The sequence below is a fragment of the Chinchilla lanigera genome, unplaced genomic scaffold, assembly GCF_000276665.1.
Source record: "Chinchilla lanigera isolate Chin_1 unplaced genomic scaffold, ChiLan1.0 scaffold00003, whole genome shotgun sequence".
NCBI lineage: Eukaryota > Metazoa > Chordata > Mammalia > Rodentia > Chinchillidae > Chinchilla > Chinchilla lanigera.
The window spans coordinates 890016-908887 of NW_004955404.1; the positions used below are offsets into that span (position 1 = coordinate 890016).

Consider the following 18872-nt stretch of genomic DNA (forward strand, 5'->3'; position numbering starts at 1 on the left):
GTGCTGGGGATGCGGCATGAGTGTCCTTCGAGTCTTCTCGCCCACAGCTACCACGTCCCTTGCACACGTCTACACCGCAAAGCACTTCCGGTCGTTCCTTTTCTTACTTTCGGTTCTTCAGTACCCAGCGAGGTGCCGATGTCAACTTTTTTTTTTCTTGGTACTGGGAAATCAACTTGCCAGGCTGGTGCTTGTGCTGCTGAGCTATGTCCCCGGCTCCCCCGATGTCAACTTTTCCTCCACACCAGGGAACCTGGACGCTGCGTGGCTAATGCCTCAGGGAGTCTGGAGTCCTTCCTCATCTCCCTCCCAGAGGGACTGACTGGCTCCCCCCCCCCCCCCCGAGTCCACGGCAACACTGGGCCATGGAGAGCCATCCTGACGGAGCCTGCAGGGTGGACCTGGTGCCTGCGCCCAGCCCTGCACCCGTCTGTACAGGAATTAGGTCCATGCTTGCTCCAGGGGTGGGCAGCCTGCCTGACACAGCTCCTCTTCACACCATGCTCAGCACTCTGAGGGGATGGGGACAACTTCCCTTCCTCTACCCGAACCCTGATCAGTCCCTGGGACTTGAGGCTCAAAACACCCGCTGGAATCGTTAAAGCGAGACCCCACCCTGCAGATCTGGAAGCAGCAAGCAAACCCATGCGTGCATGCACAGAGATTCTGGGCGAAGAATCAGAGAACGCAGCCCAAGTGGGGTGCTGCAGGGAGCACCGTGTGTTCCCAAGCCCAGGCACCCACAGAGGCTCCCAGGGCTGCGGCACCATGTAACAGGGAGGGAGAGCTCAGCGCTGACAGTAAGGGAGCCAGGGGTCTGATCTGTCACTCAAGGGCTGGCCTCAAGGGACAAGGACATCCCTGACTCCCACACCTGTACCCCCCAGGAGGGCCACCTTCCTAAGGCTCAGATGGTGGGTGGCCCTGCAGAGGCCAAGACAGAGGCCCCTAGCAGGAGGAGAGGCAGGAAGGACTTGGGAGGGCAGAGAGGGCACCAAGTCAGGGCCTGCCCACCATGGTCCCGCCTTGGGCCGGCAGCGGGCAACTTCCCGTCTGTACAATGACCAGGTCTGGGAGGGCCCAGCACTGCACCTGCCCCCCCGCCCCCCGCACCAGAGGCTGCCCGCCCGGGGACCTGCACGTGATGGCGGCTGAGGCCCTGGGCCACGGCCACGCTGGCCGGCGCCCTTCCTCTGCTGTGGCAGTTGGCTCGAGTGTGCACCTGCCCAGCGCTGCCACCGTCCTGGCCACAGCGGCCCCGGCCCCCAGTGTAGCTCCCTCTCCTCATCTCCCTGGTGCAGCCCCCAGAGCTCTGTGGCCGCGCAGCCCGCAGGAGCTTTAGTCCACACCGTCACACTTCCTGCTGTTTGCTGTGGCTCTGCATGAAAACACCGGCCAAAGCAAAAAGTAAACAAGGAAGCTGCTTGAGCAGCACCACCTTCTCCTGGTTTGCTTCTCGAACAGCCACAAAACCCAGAGCATGCAGAACTCTAACACGTTAAAAAAGCCCATGTTTGATAAATGAAGCCCCATCCCTCATGATGAGCCAGGTGACAGGACACACAGCCACGCCAGGATTATTCGGTAAAATCCTGCTCAAGGACTTTGTTCAAAGTTGTCACAGCCACATGGGCTTTGGAGCCACCCCTGCGGTGCCACACGGGGACAGGAAGTCACGCTGAGACACACGGGGTCAGGGGCACGGGGTGCTGGTGTGACCCCATCACGAGGGATGCTGAGCGCTCACCACGTCTGCCTGAAGCCTGGGGCCCAAGGCCGCTCGGGAGCCTGGGCTTCCTGTCGTCCTTTTTGCTCTCTCTCTCTCTCTCTCTTACCCCACAGGGCTGGGAAGTAAACGAGGCAAGCGCTGTACCCCTGGGCTGCACTCAAAGCTTCCCTGTCATCTTCAAGGGTCACCGGATGCCACGGCCACACGAGAGATAAGATGCTGTACTGTGGCCTGAGACCTTTTCTGCTGCAGGCCTCAGATGGTGCAGGAGGGATTCACATGAATGGTCATTTCACTTGGCATCATTAAAGCTGGAGCAACTTCAGTGTATGCACCCACAAGACAGGGTGAAACCCACAGCGCTGCCTTTCGGGACCGAGGCCCGTGTTCTGAGTGCTGACCAAGCATGGACAGGTCCCGAGCACTTAGAGGTATCACTGGCGTAACACCCACAACTTCGTGATTATTGTAGTTTTTTGCCAGTACCGGGAATCGAACTCATGACCTCGCACTTGCCAGGCAGGCGCTGTGCCGCTGAGCTAAGTCCCCAGGCCCCCCTTCGTGATTATTGTTACACAATCATTATCACTGTTAATACTTTCATGTTGCGATTAGGAAACTGGACACAAAGAGGACTTCACAGCAACCCCAGGGCAGGACCCAGGCTGTGGCCTCTGGCCCTGCACTCCCGCCAGCCGCCTCGGGCCGGTGCGCATGGCTCGCAGCTGTGTGCCGGCTCTCACGTAGCAGCTGCCACGTGCTCCCTGGTCACATCACACCCGTGACGTCACTGTGGCCACCTTTCCTGTTGTGCTGGATTCTTTAGCTAATTAGGCTGGTGATGGCCCTGCCCACCTGTTGCAAGGTCTGGCCAGGCAGGTGGGCAGGTGGACTCGGGCTTCTACCTCACTGGCTCTGGGCCATGCAGGACGCAGCAAAAAATCACAGGAGTCCTGAATGCGTAGGCCGCGCTCACTGCACTGGGCTACGTGTGATGTGAGAATCGGTGCCAGTGTACCTCAGCGGCCACTGCAGACGCGATCTGGTAACTACGGCCACAGGGTCTTTCCTTTTCCCACAATGCACAGACATGACCAGTGGCATTCAAACCCCAACTGAGTGCACGTGACCTTCAGCAGGACCGGGGACCGGGCGATTGTTCCTCGAGTGCCGCTGCTGTGAATTCAGCAAGGTGAGCAAGCTCTACATGTTCACTCAGACGCACCTCGTGTCTCAGAACAGCACCCCTCGAGCAGCACTGTCATCTCCAGAACACGTGGGACCCTCACTCAGCCCTTGCACAATGCCGAAGTCCACCCACGTCGGCACCACTGATGTCCCACCATTGCCGTGCCGCCCCCAAGGCTGAGGTTTACGGGTGCTGATGGCACAATCAGCCGTCAGTCCCTGCACTTCCTCCTTACCATGGCAGCTCCTCAGTTTCCTTCTGCGAGGAGCCAAAGGTCACGGCGTGGCAGCTGCCCCCGGGCCTCCGGCGGGACTGCTCTCCCGTGGGGACTGATGGCAGAAATCCACTTTCACATAAGGTTCCGGAGCTCTGCCCCCTCAGGCTTGGTCCCTGTTGGTGTCCAGGAAGGCGACAGGCTGTCCCGATTCCCACGGAGCATTTGCTGACCACATGCCATTCCACAGGCTTGAGCCATCACCTCCTCCAAGCAGGGGTCCAGCGTCTACCCACCCTCTCACTGGTCACCGGTCCTGCTCTCCTGGCACTGCCAACCACGGCCCCCACCCTGGCACTCTCCGACAGCAGAGCCGCCTGAGACACCACACCTGCCCTGCTTGCTCTGGCCAGGTCCTGGCCGCAGGCACACACAGCCTCCCTTGGGCGTTGCCCTCCAGAGCTGCACAGGGGTCCGAAGGGGGCTGTTGACGGCTCTGGCACTTCTGTCACCCTCTGCTTCCCAGGAATGGCCCCCACCCTGTGTGGCAATGAAGGCCTGGCCCATGAGCCGGGAAGCAGGAAGACTAGGCATGGAGCAGCAGCTGGGCTGAGGGCGGAGGGTGAGGCCAGGTAGCCAGGTAGCATGTGAGCCAAAGGACAGACCACTTCCAACGTCCTCACAGCCAGGCTCTCAGATGCTAAGATAAAATGCACACACTATAAAATTGACACTTTCTGTGTGGTACTGAGGATTTCTGTGTGTAAAAGGACTACACCCCCAGCCCTTTTACATTGTTTGTGTCTCCCTGAGTTGTCCAGGCTGGGCTTGAACTTGTGATCCTCCTGCCTCAGCCTCTTGGGTAGCTGCGGTTACAGGGATTCGGCACCATGCTCAGCAGATGCTGTGCTTTTAACAAGAGTCCTGGCTGGCTGCTCTTAGCCTTGGGCTGGTCAGTCACCCAGGTCGGGCATTCACATTGTTTAACGTGAATATATCAGCTTTTTACTATTGACAAACACTGTGCTGCTTCCAGGTACACATCTGTGACTCTGCTGGGTGGTGAACGGCAGCATTTTGTGGGGTGGTTTGAACTACACGCCTACCAGCACCAAAGATGGCACCACAGCTCAGTGTCCTTGCTGCCTGCTGCCTTAGCCAGCCGAGTGGGCTGAGGCCTTCACCTGGCTCTGTTCTGTCCTCCGGCGTGATGGCCAGGTGCCAACGCAGGACACAGATCTCCAAGGTATGTGTAAAAGCTCCTGGATGGACAATCCAGCCACACAATCGCATCCTCCTTGTTCTGTGCCAAACGCCACAAATCCACATGTGCAGAGGGTGCCCTGCCTAGGAACAGAACTCTCCCGGGGCCATGAGCTCCATGCTTTCCCTGCAGAAGCCATTAGGTGACTTCACACCTGTCCCCTCAGAGAAGACCAGCCCTGCTGAGCAGCTCTGTGCCCTTCCCAGGCTGCCCCGGCCGGGGAGATCACGGCTCGCACTGCACTTGAGCACTGAGGTGCGTCCAGGACAGTAATCACCCTGGGGAGGGCTCCGTGCTCACCTGCAGAGTTTGCTGACACCTGTCGCCTTCCCCTTACATCAGAAAGCACCTTGCTGCTCTCCAGGTGCTTCCCACGAAGACAGCATCACTACCACCCTCACTTCACAACAAGAATTCTGCAGGAACATTAACTCACCAAAGGCAGGTGTCTGCTAAGGGACAGTGTCAAATTCAAACATAAGCAGGGGGCTGGGCTCCAAGCTGGACCCTCTTCCACACGGCTCTCTGAGGCAGTGCCCTGCACCCAGGCACATGAGCCACTGCACAGCCAGTGTGTGCCCACCACCTCCTACCCTCCAGGAATGCATATGACAGCAAGTGGTATCCCCACCGCATACCGTGCTTTCAGGGAGTCAGAGAAATCGACCTGCTATGGAAAGAACCTCAGCCTGAACAGCTGGAAATACCAGCAAAACCACACTTCATGGTATTAAATTTCCCAGGGTCCTTTTGTAATTAACTCTCCCTTGAGTGAAAAGTTTATTTCTATAAACAAACCTATGGACTGACTGCTATTAGACCCAGGTGGACATTTCTTTTTTTTTTTTTTTTTAACTTTGACTGCCAGAAAACAAGGAGCTAAATTCCTCCCACATGTCTGTTAATATTTTCCCTTAAAAGTCCTCTTTATGTTGCACTTAGCTGCATGGGCAACTTCCAGTCCTTCCTGGAGGACAGCAGCCAACCTCTTCCCTTCCATGCCCTGCCCTCTGGCCAGTGGCACACGCACAGGTGCACGTAGCACAGCGCCCCGCAGAGGCACGGAGACAGTCGTGCTCAGTGGAGGGCTGCCCTGCGAGGGGGCAAAGTCCCCAAGTCCCCTGTGTGGCCAAGGGGAACTGAGGCCAGGCTAGAGGGGGTTTTCATGTCACAAAAAATGAAGTGTCACTGACCAAGAGGAAAATCCACATCACTCTCACCTTGGAAATGCAGTTCATGAAAAGGAAGTTACTGACACGGAAGAGGGGAAAGAGGAAGAAAGAAGGATGACAGGAGGAGGAGAAGAGGAGCAGCAGGAGGAGGACTGAAGAATTACGGATGGTTTCAAGTCTACAGCTCTAAGTGATATTTATCACACTGTTACATTTTCTTTTTTTTTTTTTTTTTTTTTTTTTTTTTCCGGTACCGGGAACCGAACTCACGACCTTGTGCTTGCCAGGCAGGCGCTTTTGCCGCTGAGCTAAATCCCCAGCCCCCACACTGTTACATTTTCTTTCAGCCCATCACAGCCTGAGTGAGACCCAATTTCAGGCCAGCCTCGGTTTTTTAGTTTGCAGATCAGAAATAAGGACCAGGTTCCATGAACTTGTGGAATCTGCAGTTGATTCCCGGACACCAAGACCACAGTGGTGGTGACCAGGGCCAGGATGCTAAGGGGCAGGGGCCCGGGCAGAGGAGGGGCCACAAGTGCCCAGGGACAGTGGGATGGTGCAGTGAGCCTGGCATGGACCGCAGTCAGGTGACTCAGGTAACAATGCCGTAGGGAGTACAGTGTTTCAAAGAAGAGAGTGCGAATGTGCTGCCACAAAGGAATGCTGCACGTCTGGAGTGATGGGTGAGCTGCTCACCCCAGATGGCCATGACACAGTGTGTCAGAATATCACACTGTGTCCCACAGTAGGATACAATGTGTCAGAATGGCATACAGTGTTGCACAGCATGATACAATGTGTCAGAATGTCAAACCCTGTCCCATAGCATGATATAGTGGTGTCAGAACATCACACTGTGCCCCATAAATAGGTACAATTGCTATTAGTCAATTACAAAAATAAAAACCAAGCCAAAATGAAGACAAAAAAGTTGACTTCTGTCTTTAACTGGCTACTAAACTTTCTCGAAGCCAGACCTCTTCCAGCTCAGTGTTTTTATTACTGTTGCCGTTTAGAGGTGACCAAGAGGCAGGAAAGACTTCTTCTCCACGCTGTGGGGCATGTCCCTCCTCCACCCAGCCACTCCACTCTCTCCATCCAAGGTCAGAATCAAGCCTGCACTGGAAACCCTGCACTGATTCACACTTGAGACTTCGTTATTAAAAAAAAATTCTTCATTTATCTGCAGCTGAAAAGTTATCAGCTAAGCTCACAAACACCTACTTCCTGGTGGCTCAGTTTCCTAAGTACCACTTTAACTCATTAATTCTTCATGAAATAACTTCCCTGATCACCAAACAACATAAAAGCCTAGCTCTATAGCAGAAACTCTGAGTGCTGGGTTAACAAATAGGCTCTAGGCAAAAAACAGCAGATTTGCTAATGTGGGATTGTAAAGTAAGGTAGTAAATACTGTTAAATAATCCAGGAAACTAAAGGAATTCAAAATTCAGAAAATTGTGATTCATCTCTTCACTGTCTAGGTAATGTCAGCAAGGCATTTCTGGAATGTGTACACAAAACAGAAACTGAAATGCAGATGAATACAAATATATATAATTTGTATGAACATAATTAGTTATAGTGATACCGTTTCCCAAGGGAGGCTCCATCTGCACTGCACCCTGCTCTTCCCAAAGACGGTATCTGGGAGTCCAGAGAGACTGGAGGACCTGGATTTCTTTAACAGCCCCAGGCCCTGTGGCTGTCCACCTCTAGCATGGTCGCCTAAGGCTACTCTACTTCCCAGGAAGAGCCGCACCTCTCTACACCATTGGGAACACACAGGCAGCAAGGATCCTGAAAATAGGAAGCAAGATGACGACGACCTCCACACCCAAAGGCAGGACTGAGAGTCATGCTTTCAATGCCCTTGCATTTAAACTCTGGCTGATGGAGAAGTACGTGTCACTGTGACGTTCCTGTGACATGTGGGTATCTGCCAAATCGTTATCATGCGCCACTGGAAAGTGGTCACCTCCCCAGTTTGCCTCCGATCAGAATCGTCACTGACCAAGCAACAGCTCTCAGTGTCTCATGGCCCAGGTCTCTCCGGTTCAACTTTGCCACAGCAAGGGGCCAATGCTGGGTCTCCTTAGGCCTCCTCTGAGTAACGGTGGCCTACTAGCTTGCAGCGCTGACAGCATAGCTGAAGACAGCAGGATCGCTAAAAATAGCAGAGCACTGTGGCTGTCCCTCGTGTCATGATTCACACACCAGAGATACTGACCACTCTGAGGCCAGCCACGCAGCAGGGACAGGGACACGGCTCTCATATTCTGAGCTGGCAGAGTCAGAGACAGCCAAGGGAAACAGAGGAAGAGGGTGTACACTCAGCGAAGAGCCATAAAGACAGCCTCTGATCTGTAAGGGTGGCATATCACAGAAGGGTCGCCCAGGGTCAGGCCACGCTAACGAAGAGCCTTCTACCCCGAGAATGGTCACATGGTTTCTGAGATGGTCTGCCCCTGCTCTGGATCCTCCCTCTGTGACAACACAGCGTCTGGTCCACACTGATCCCAGACAGCGCACTCAGCATGTTGCCAGCCCACGTGGCTGCCACGTGTGACTACTGTGTGAAACTCCCCACTTCGCATCAGTGGCCGTGTCCTGCCACGCCCACAAGGGCAGAGTATAGCAGCTGCAGCCCGCGCAGCTCTGCTGGCCTGAAATGCTTACTACAACACCCTTTCCAGACAGTCTGCCACGCCTGCTGCAGGGGGAAGGGCGCTTTTCCTCTGCTCACCAGAAAGCCCCAGCCGCACTGGGAGCTGCTACTCCACAAGGGACATGAAGAATGAGGCTCCATCTTTCCCTTGCCATGGAAGCTGTGGACAGGCCCACAGTCCACAGTGGTGCTGGAGCTGTGCAGGGCCAGTGCGAGTCTCAGTTTGGTGTCAGGCAAACTGTCCACGTGGCCGTGGCCTCAAGGACTGGGCTGATGGCAGAAGTGGGGACCCAGCAGACCTGGCTGTGGCATCTGCGCACTGTGTGGCCCCAGTCCCTTCCCAAGCAAAGACCAGAAGCCAAGCTCTCTGTGGGGGTCTGTGCTACATTTTTTGGAAAGTCCCTATTTGACTCTCCTGCTAGATTTTAAATTCCAGGGGGACGAGACCAGCTCTTGTTTTGTTTTCTGTGCTCCCAACACCTAGCACAGTACCTGGTCCCCAGAGGGTACTTTCTAATTACTGGTTGAACAATGCAAAGTAGAGTAGTTAAGTGTGCTAAAAATACGGCAAGCTATCACCAGGAACAGCTAGGAGTTTACCAGCACCTGCAACACCAAGTTATTTTAAGGGATTCACAGAACATACACAAGAGCTTTAAAGCTATATAGTAAATGAAAAATTTGCAATATCTCAAAAGTGTTCTACAAAATGTTTCCTGCTAGCAATGTCCCAAAGAAGAGGCCTTTAGAGCGAGGTATCTCAGGAGGCAGCAGTCAGGGCTGTGTTTTTCATTCTGCTTGGTCCTTTTCTCATGCATAACCCTGCCGGCTCTGTGGGGACACTCCAAGACACAATGATTTTGACGTGCTTGCCAGGATTCTGCTCCTCGTTGCTCTTCAAATTGCCAAACTAAATGGTCAGTTCTTCCAGCTCGCAGAGTGAGGGTGGTTGGTTTTCTGTGTCTTGCTGCCCCAGCACCAGCAAGCCGCTTGCCAAGGAAACATAAGCAGGCTGAGGGGAAGAGCTGCGGCCTACACCAAGCTGAGACGACCGAGGCATCTACTGGGCGGCTGGCTGCAGACATCGCTGCGCAGCACAGCTTGAAGCCTTCCTGCACCTGCCCAGCCCCTTCACCAGTTCCCCCTCCCTCACCACTCAACCTCAGATTCCAGGAACCAGCAAACCATCCTCAGGGCGCTGGCCCAGGTGCGCCCTGTCCTGGGGTCTCCAGGGGTGGGACAGTCACTGCCTCAGCTCTACCTGCTGCTACCGCTGCTGGGCACAACCGGGCGGCCAGTCCCCTCAGTCCGCTGTGTGTCCGCGCTGCCTGTGCCAGGGGCAGGACCTGCCAACCCCTCCTGTGGGGACCACACCTGCACAGTCACGAGGGCCACCAAACACCTGCGCCTGGCTGGCTACTGTGCAGCGGGCCAGGCAGGGGGATGCAGCCTGTGCACCGCCGGTGCAGCTCGCAGAGCGCTGTGGGGCTTTCTGTGGAGAATCTGGTGCCGTGCAGGTGGCGGCAGCTGGAGGGCAAAGGAGCAAGGCCCCGCCCACCTGCACCTGAGCTCCCTCCAATGCACCTGGACACGCGAGGCCGTGGTGCTGAGTCACACTTACTGTTGGTCCCCAGCAGCCTTGCTGCCCCCGAGCGGGGCTCAGATCACCCACCAGGCACAGGGCCCACTGACGGCCACCCAAGGGAGAAGAAAAGGATGGGGACGCGCTGGGGAGCCACAGCCACCATCCACCGCAAAGGGTGGTGGGGAGCAGGAAGGATTCGTCTGTCTACGGGAGGAGGAGGAAGTAAAGGAAAGCAGCCCTGTGGAAACAGACACCGCACGCAGCTCTGAGGTGGTGAAGAGCCGTGTCAGAGGGCAGCCGGGGGGCTGGGGATTTAGCTCAGCGGCAAAGCGCCTGCCTGGCAAGCGCAAGGTCGTGAGTTCGGTTCCCGGTACCGGAGAGGGCAGCTGGCAGGGGGGCCCGCTCCCAGCACAGGGGAGCTGGCGCAATCCTCCGTGTGAAAGGAGCTAGCAGCGGCCTGGAGCACCACTGTTCCACCCCCCTGCATCGCTGGACAGGCAGGGAACCAGTCCGGTGTGCCCCACTGCCGGCCCTCAAGAGGCTGAAAACCGATCAACAAACCCAAGTAAAACCTGAAAACATGAGGGCAGCATCTCAGATGCACAGGGACCCACAGGTCCCACACCCAGAGCATGAAAGGCACCTGAGGGCCCGGGATGCTGGTCTGAAACTAGATCATGTTCAGTGCTTTCCAGAAACGCATTTCCTGAAGAACCCTGCTCAGACTCTGAGAGGCGCAGGCAGGAGGTGTGTGGGGCACCCCAGCACCCGGGTGGCCGCGAGCCAGTGCAATTCGGGGTGCTCTGGCTGTGGCCCGCTCTCACACCTGTCCTGCCAGCCTCTCACCGCGACGCTGTGACGTGCGGTTTGCGTTTTAGAGCCTGCCCCAGCACTCAGCCCCTCACACAGTGCTCACAGCCAGAGCCCGCTGCTCTAGCTTCCTGGCCCAGCCTCGCTTCTCTGCTCTAGAATGTTCTGGAATGAGCCAGGTGCTTCTGTGCCAAGGTTGCCCCTCTCTACAGCCCTAGTGAGGCAGGTGCATGGCCAGGTGTTTTCCCAAACTGGCACTGTCACTCTAGCTGCACCTTCATCTTGCATGTCAGCTTCCTCAGGAGGGAGGAGGCCTCTGTCCCTCTTGTCCCATCCTCCGCCCCAGCCTCCCAGGGCCCTGCTGGGTCATCCCCAGGGGTCACAGCCCTTCCCCACACTCAACCCCTCTCCACACACCTGCAGGACCCTGCACCGGGATCCGGTCCTCTCAGAGCAGGCCCAGCTCAGAGCTGAGTCCAGGGCTGCAGCAAGGTAGGCACAGCTGGCCCCATGCCGACAGGCAGAGGTGCTGCCTCCCCGCGGCTGAGCCCAACCCTCTGAGCCTGAGCCCCGTGAAGTGAAACTCAGGAGGTGAATCCAACATGGTGCACAGATCCTGCACCTGGCCAGGAACTGGGTGTCCAGCTCACCAGGAGGGCCAGAGAGACAACCCCTGTGCTCCTTCCCCAGGTATCCGGTCCTCATTTGCGGGGCTGCCAGGTCCCCTCCAGAGAGTGACTTACTGTGCGGGGCTGGGGGCTCACAGCCCAGGAAACAGACTGACCCCTGACCCTGCACCACCCTCCTATACAGCGGAAAGAGAGAAGTGAACAGTGTTTCTAAGGAGTCGATGCATGTGACAACAGACCCGCCTCTCCTGGGCCAACACTGTTCTCTGGGCCCTTGGAGGCTCCCGGGCAGCACCTGGGGGCCTAGGAGTTCCAGGCAGTCAGGACACCTCTCTGAAGTTACCCAGGGGTGGGCAGAAGGCAACAGAAACGGAGAAGCTGGGCCCACGAAGGGCAGCCGAGCTCACGCTGAAGCAGCACGGCCAGAGCCACCCAAGCAGGAGGACGGATCTGTAAGGAACTCTGGAAAAGGAGGCTGTGACCCAGCACAAGAGGAACCGGCAGCGCCGTGACAAGCAGTGTCTGCCAGGTGTGGGGGAACGGCCAGGTGACAGGTGCCTGCCAGGTGTGAGTGGCCTGGTAGAGAGGGAGACCAGCCAGGCACGGGCGACCAGCCAGATGTGCAGGCAAGGCTCAGGTGCACAGGAGCCGACACAGCCCCCACCCAGCTGGGAAGACCCAGGCCCAGCCTCCAGAAGCAGGGAGGGACAGCAGACAGCTGCAACGGGCCCGGTCGGGGTTTACAATCACCTTCGCTATCCTCAGCCCTCACCGTTGGTGGACCGGGCGCTCGTAACAGGGTCAGGGAGCTGCAGGGGCCCTGCGGGGTCTACCTGGCCTCCGCTTCCACTGAGTCACGAGACCCCAGTCCTGCTTCCTCTCACCTTCCCCATGAGCGGGACCCCAGGTGAAAACTCAGCCCCTGCCCCTTGAGCCCACAGCACGAGCCCAACTGTCCCTGTCTTCTGGCCAGCCCTGCTATGTAAAGTGACATCAGAGACACTGACCGTAGGTTCTCCCCACTCTCCGTCCCACCAGCCCTGCCTGAAGTGGACGATGGAAGTTTCCAGGCGCCCGGTCCGGACCTTAATGTCCTCAGACAGCTGAGGCGCCGCAGGCTCGGCTCCCGGTGAGCAGTGCTGTGGGGAGGGGCGGGGCCTGCTCGGGAGTCACAGCGGTGTCCCCGGCCCTGTGTCCCTCTGCCTGCCGCCCCTGCGTGCTCTCTCCACGATGTCCGCCTCCCCACAGGCCCGGAGGCGAGGAAGCCCGAAGCCCTGGGCCAGAATCACCCTGTCCTCCCTGCAGTGCTTCGCGGGCACTGTGCTGGTCACAGCGAGGAAAGCGGCTCACACTGGGGCTCGGGCACACCTGGGTCAACCTCGCATCACTCGAGTGTGCAGGGACGACCACAGGCCAGCCAGCCGCAGCCCACTTCTCGAGCTGAACTGTGAGGGGCCCCAGAAGCCCGGGCGCCATCCTTACGTTGCTGGCCTCCCCGGACCACCTGCCAAACAGGCTCCCCCAACAAGCAGGCTTCTTCATGAGCCCCAGTGTTTGAGATGGTTATTCAATGCTGTAATCAAGACTTTACTAATGAGGCCTACGCTCGCAAGGAGAAGACTGTAACGCCCAAAACCAGGCTCTGCTTCAAGAAGGGACAGGGTGATTCAGGAAGCTGGAGAATTCCACTGGAGGACAAACGACAGGCACTGCCTCTCAGAGGACAGACAAAGCACAGGAAACTCTCAGACACAACTTGAAGTTTAATTCCTCTATTTCTTAGTCATTTGGGGATCATGAAAGCATAAATGTTATAGGTTAAGAAAAGATAGGTAACTGGCAGGGAGGCAGCTCAGGGGTGAAACACTGGCTGAGCGTGCACGAGAGCCTGGGCTCCATCTCTAGTGCCACAAAAAAGAAAAAAACTCAAACTTCCAGGTATGGTGGCACACGTCCATGATCTCAGCATGCAAGAGGCTGAGGCAGGAGGATGGCTGCTAGTTCAAGGCTTACATAGTAAGTTCCAGACCAGTCTGAACTATATAGTGAGAACCCATCTCAAAACAACAAAATAAAACAAAAATTATTCAAATCAGTTAGCAGGATCAAGCTACTAAAAGAATAATCTCACATAAAACTCCTTACCCATGCATTTAGGAAAAAGCCATGTGACCTTAACACCGGCTTGAGACAGTAACCTGTGACTTATTTCAAGCTGGGGAACCGCAGCATCCAGGGAGCTGGATGTAACTTTTACAGCATTTGTTGCTTATTACTAAAGTACTGTTTGCCCTGAGATAAAAATCCGATTTTCTTTCCTGGAATAACAGCCTCATTTCCTGCCACTCTCAGAGCACTTCTGAGGACACTTAATTAAGCAAACGTAAAGCTCACGTGAATTCCCTCACTCAAGTGTTTACCTTTAAAAAAAATTTAGCTTTGTCACCATCATTTAAAAGGAAAAAAACCCTCCAACCTGGGGCCATTTCCCACTAACACTTACCAAGTGCTCAAGTTTGCCTCAGTCTTCTCCCCACCCCACCACGGTCTATTTTATTGACTGAAAAAGCTTCCCCCAAAACGCAAAATGTTTGGTATCAATGGGAGAACAAATTCCAGGCTTAAACCTGCCTGGGTCTGAGGAAAGAGCCGCCATGGTGAACTTTGCATCATGTGCTTTTGCCACAGCAAAAAATGCAAATAATCTACTGCTTATTCACTCAATAAACTGACACATCCTGATCATCCTAAAAGTCATTCTTCACGTGAAACTGGGCCCTGAGAGGCAAATCCTGCATGCTCTCCGACTGACGCTAAAACCGAAGCTGACCGAGGAGGTGGAGCCAGAGGGCAGGTCGCAGCGCGGGACTGGGATGGGGTGCAGTGTCTCCACAGAGGTTGGCGCAGAAGCGGGCAGGGAGCTGCATGACGCGCTCTGACTGTCCAGAAGGGGCCCAGCTAGTGTGTGCGGCCAGAGGGGGCTGTCTGGGTAGAGCAGAGCCAGGGTCAGCAGAAGCCCTTGCTGGGATGTGGGCACAGCAGAAGCCACCTGGTTGGACCACAGGTCTCACAGGGCCAGAGGGTCTCAGCAGCGCTGGCCGTCCTCCTCACCCCTCTGTCCTGGCTCCAGAATCGGGACAGCTCCTCTGTGCCCCTCATTCCTTCTGTCCCTTCCTCCTGCCCAGAAGTAGGCAGCGCTGAAACAGTTAAGTAATCTCCCCGCTCAGAGAAAAGAGGATTTCCTCCTCCGTCCTATTTCTAGCCAAGGATTAGGGACAGCCAAGTTCTGCCACTCGGGTGTCACCCCCATCTCTGGGTGGTATTTCAAGGTCCCAGAGATCCCCCACTGGGGCAGGGAGGTGGCAAAGAAACCACAAAAGGGTCCTCGACAAGAGGAGGGACATGTGGCCTAGGGCTGCTGGTCACGTCCGGGCACCTCAGATGCTGTCGGGCTCCTACAGTGCCTTTTCTCCCCAGAGAGTGTGTTGCCTTGGTTCAGAATCCCCGCTGTCCCAGGAATGCCTGTTCTCAGTGATGGTGACCTTTGACCTGGGTCTGCAGGGAGAGAGTGCGCTGGTGTGATGGTGCCGCTGCGTGACCAGCACGGCGCTTGGACTTTCCATTTCTGATGTTATTTACTCATCTCACCATTTTTTTTTTTTTTTTTTTTTTTTGGTTTTGCTCCGGTACCGGGAACCGAACTCACGACCTTGCGCTTGCCAGGCAGGCGCTTTGCCGCTGAGCTAAATCCCCAGCCCCAATCTCACCATTTTTGATGTAAGAAAAAAACAAAACAGCACTGGAAAATGTGTTTGGAGTCAAATCCTTTGAGATCCTGCTGAGAGACCAGGTGACAGGGGCCACGTGTGAGGTGTGCATCACCTGCCAGGCCTCGAGGGCACTGGGCAGCATGCACCCTGGTGCGGGGCCCAGCGGGGCTGGGGCCCAAGGGTTTAACCAATGAATGAGGTGTCTGGCTCTCACACGGTGCCAACCCTCCCCTGATGGGGCCAGCGAGGTTTCTGCTGTAACAGATAACAAGGCTTTGGTTATTTAAAAAGAACAAATTCACACTCGACAATAGAGGGCTTGGGACCTACAGGGTACCCTGCAGTGTGACACAGACAGCCACGCGGGCTCTGTACCCTGGGCCTCGACAGAGGCGGCACCCTATGATCCCACCCCACCCCTACTCCAAACCCAACACCCAGCGGTCACTACCCGCCTTCACTCCATGCTGGATTATGTTCTGCACAGGGCGGGCACAGAGCAACTCTGCTCCCTGCAGACCTGTACCAACAACCAGCCGTCCCGGCTGCACGAGTGGGCAGCCCCAATCCACTTCCATGACCCGATGCTAACATCTGTCTCGTCAACAAGCCAGATGCTGAGTGTTCGGGCTTTAATGCAAGAAGCCAAACAAGGCAGCACCACGGTATCCTAAAACCAACCTCTCTCCTGTCTGCCCTCTGGGCAGGAAAAAAGAAAAAAGGTATAAACACAACTTCGGTCTGCTCTTGGAAAGTGGCCTGTTACACAAAGTAGGTAAACCACCTAACTTTGTTCCAGTTTAAAATCCTACACTCAGTATGTGTCCTGCACTGTCTCTTCAGGTTTTGCGAAACACACTGTAACTTACTGGATAAAGTAGTAAGCAAACTAAGTGCTTTCCAAATTGTCCCTTGGAAATTCCTCCAATGTGCGGACACTCACACTCAACATGTGCTGCTGGGGGCTGGACTTTGTCCCCGGCTCGAGGAAGAAGCTGTGGTCCCCCAGGGGGATGAGACCCGCTTTGGGTTGGGGTGATTAAGACTGACAGGGTCACAAGGGTCCTCGCCCCAGGGCTGGAGTCCTCACAAAAGGACGGGAAGAGGAGAGTTCTCTCAGGTACACATCCACGCACAGCCTGCAGACGCCCAGCCGCCAGCCTCCACGCAGAACCGAGGACTGCGCTCCGCGGTCTGAGCACCAGGACGGCCACGCGAACCTCCTCCTGGCTTCCTAAGGGCCAGAGCGCAACAAGCAGACCGTAGCTCAGGCCCTTGCTGGGCATCCTGGAGTGCAGCTCTTCACGAGGAGTCTCCCTCAGTCAGGCCCTTTCACCAGGCTTCTCCACAGTGCAGTGTGGACGCTGCCTGTGGCCCGCTGCAGGAGCTGGCTATGCCCACTCACAGGACGCAGCAGCCCAGCTGCAGAGCAGAGGCTGCAGGGGCACAGGCTGCTCACCGGGCAGGGCATCCGGATGGGCACCCCGCGACCGCCGCACCCCGAGTTTCACAGGCTTAGTTAGCTTGCTCCAGACCGCCCCAACCCGGGTGGGGACAGACACAGGACGTGGGGCGTGACCTGAGGAACAGCCAAGGGCCAGGTCGGAGGGCAAAGGCTCACAGGGACCCAGGGGTGGCCGCCCTCGCTGAGTAGTTGGGAGCCACCGAGACGCAGCCACACAGGCAAACACAGTGCGGGGTCCGTGATAAGGGTGCAGAGCAAGAGGGCGGCAGCACCACGGCTCACACAGGCTCTGAACTCCACAGAGGAGGAAGAGGCAGGCGGGCTTCCAGGGAAAGCTCGTCCATCCTCACCATGTGGGTACTCACCACAGTCAGCCTGGTGGCCTCTGCCTGGTCACCGAGTCCAGCACCTGTCTGCCAGGTGTGGGCGAGGACAGAGCTCTGGCACAGTGCAGCATCGAGGGCGCATCAGGGCTCTCCCTCCCTGCCCTGGTGCCAGCCCTGTCCTCGAAGACCTCCGCGCCCCACTGGGGGCTTCTCAGATGCCCCAGGTTCCCATCAGGCGGACAGGGAGGACTTTCTCTGAGGACAGAGACCACCTCCCCACTCACAGCTGTGCACGTGCACCAGGTGTCACAGGTGTGGACGCACACGAACGCCACCAATGACATCTGACACGTGTGCGACCTCTGAGTACACCACGTCCTCCCTCCTGGGTGGGCTGGGTCCCCACTAGAGCGAGGGACAGCAGGTGACCCCCACAGAAAGGTCTGGGCAGTGACAGCAGTGGCTGCAACCTGCACTGCACTTCCGGGCAGCCAGAGTCCCCTGTTCTCCCACACCAGGCCACTTGTGGGACAGCAGCACCACACCGGGCCAGGCCTGGGCGGCTGCTGGTCCCGTCACTGTCCACTCTGACAGGAACTCTCGAGGCTGCGGGAAGGGTGGATGCCTGGGAGGTGACCTCAGTAGCAAGGTCAAGGGGTGCTCATGGAGGGTCGCTCAGGTGGCAGGGCTGGGGACCAGGCACGATCAGGCCCTGGGCTCAGTCCCCGCCTAGAGACGGGTGTGCAACTGTCCCTTGCTACATGGAAGCCGCATGGGGGGAGGGGACAGGGTGGGGACACACAGGACAGATGCTCCCAGGTCTTGGGCAAACCCAGGTCTCTGTGACAGAAGGGACCCCACACCCTTCGCACACTGGCTGTGAGGACCCAGTGAGGGCGGGGATGAAACCTTGGGAAGGGGCCGTGTGTCAGACACCAGGGGGCAACCCCTTTTCCTCCAGGGAAGCACCCCGAGTTTCTGTCTCTGGCCAGTGCTCCTGGAGGCACCTGCGGGCAAAGAACCATCCCTGCCCCACACCCGCCCTTCCTGCATGCCTTTCTTGGGGTGGGGGCCGGGGCCAGGGCCGGCACCGCCTCCCCGAGCTGCAGGAACACAGTGTGTCTGGCTTTTGTGCAAATGCTTTGCACAAGTAACAGCCCTGCCTTCAAAGCCTCTTCTTATCTCCAAGCGGGAGGGGAAAAGGATGTTATTTTCATTCCCTTTTCAAGAAAAAAAAAAAAAAAAAAAAAAAAACCTTTGTCACCTGAGATGCCCAAGAAATTGACAGCCCTTTCCTGGTTATTTTTACAGCAACATACAGATTATTTCCATGCACTTTAGGTCATTTGATCCCAGCCCCGGGCAGCAGAGACAACAAGCACCATGAGTCTCGGTTTACAGCTGCAGCTAGAGGCTGGAGGAGGAGGCCCGGATGGGCTCAGCGGCTCAGTCCACCTGGGCAGAAGTAAAACAAGTGCGGGTCCACAACCACTGCAGGCAACAATGTTCGCACCCAAGACACAAAAGGACCGCCATTCCTCAAGCACGACCACCCGAGGGAACCCCCTATGCTCCTGGGCTCCACAGACACAGCAGGCACAGGTGGGGACGGTGCACGACAGGCAGCGCGCTGCCTCGAAGGACAGGGTGGCCCACACTTGTCCCCCCGTAGACGTGTGGCACGCACCTCCTGAGAAGCTGTGGTTATGACACCTCAAGAATGAAGCCAAGGACAGATGGGAAACTGTGCACTGAGAACCAGAAGAGGGATGGGTGCTTGCTAAACACACTCAAAGCAAGACTGAAAATGTGCCGTCCAAGTGACCTCGTTCTGGAGAAGGACCAGGTTCTCCGGAAGAAAACCACGAGGAAAGAGGGGACCACGAATAACCAAACCACGCCATCTGGCCAGACAGAGTACACAGCTCCTCAGTCAGCTGCGCCCTACTCCACGTTAACAACATTGACGGGTTAAACCAGAGAGGCTGTGGGGACCAACCGGCCAGCGATCACACCCGGGGCCCAGCACTGGCCCGGCCGCTGCCCGAGAG

General features: G+C 56.6%; 1 protein-coding gene across 11 annotated transcripts in view; it reads right to left on the minus strand.

Moving 5' to 3' along the window:
* Atp11a (ATPase, class VI, type 11A) overlaps window positions 1-16516 on the minus strand; it is an 85744-nt gene extending 69228 nt beyond the window's left edge. For 10 of the 11 annotated variants that reach the window (XR_001234555.1, XR_001234554.1, XM_013515632.1 and 7 more), the window contains exon 1: window positions 11049-11351. Coding sequence is in view for 9 of the 11 variants with exons in the window: in XM_013515632.1 (XP_013371086.1) it covers window positions 11049-11336 (288 nt within the window). In the remaining 2 variants the exon portion in view is untranslated. Of the gene's footprint in view, window positions 1-11048; window positions 11352-16489 lie in introns of those variants that run through there. The other variant, XM_013515667.1, reaches the window with a different exon arrangement.
* Window positions 16517-18872: the final 2356 nt, after the last annotated feature.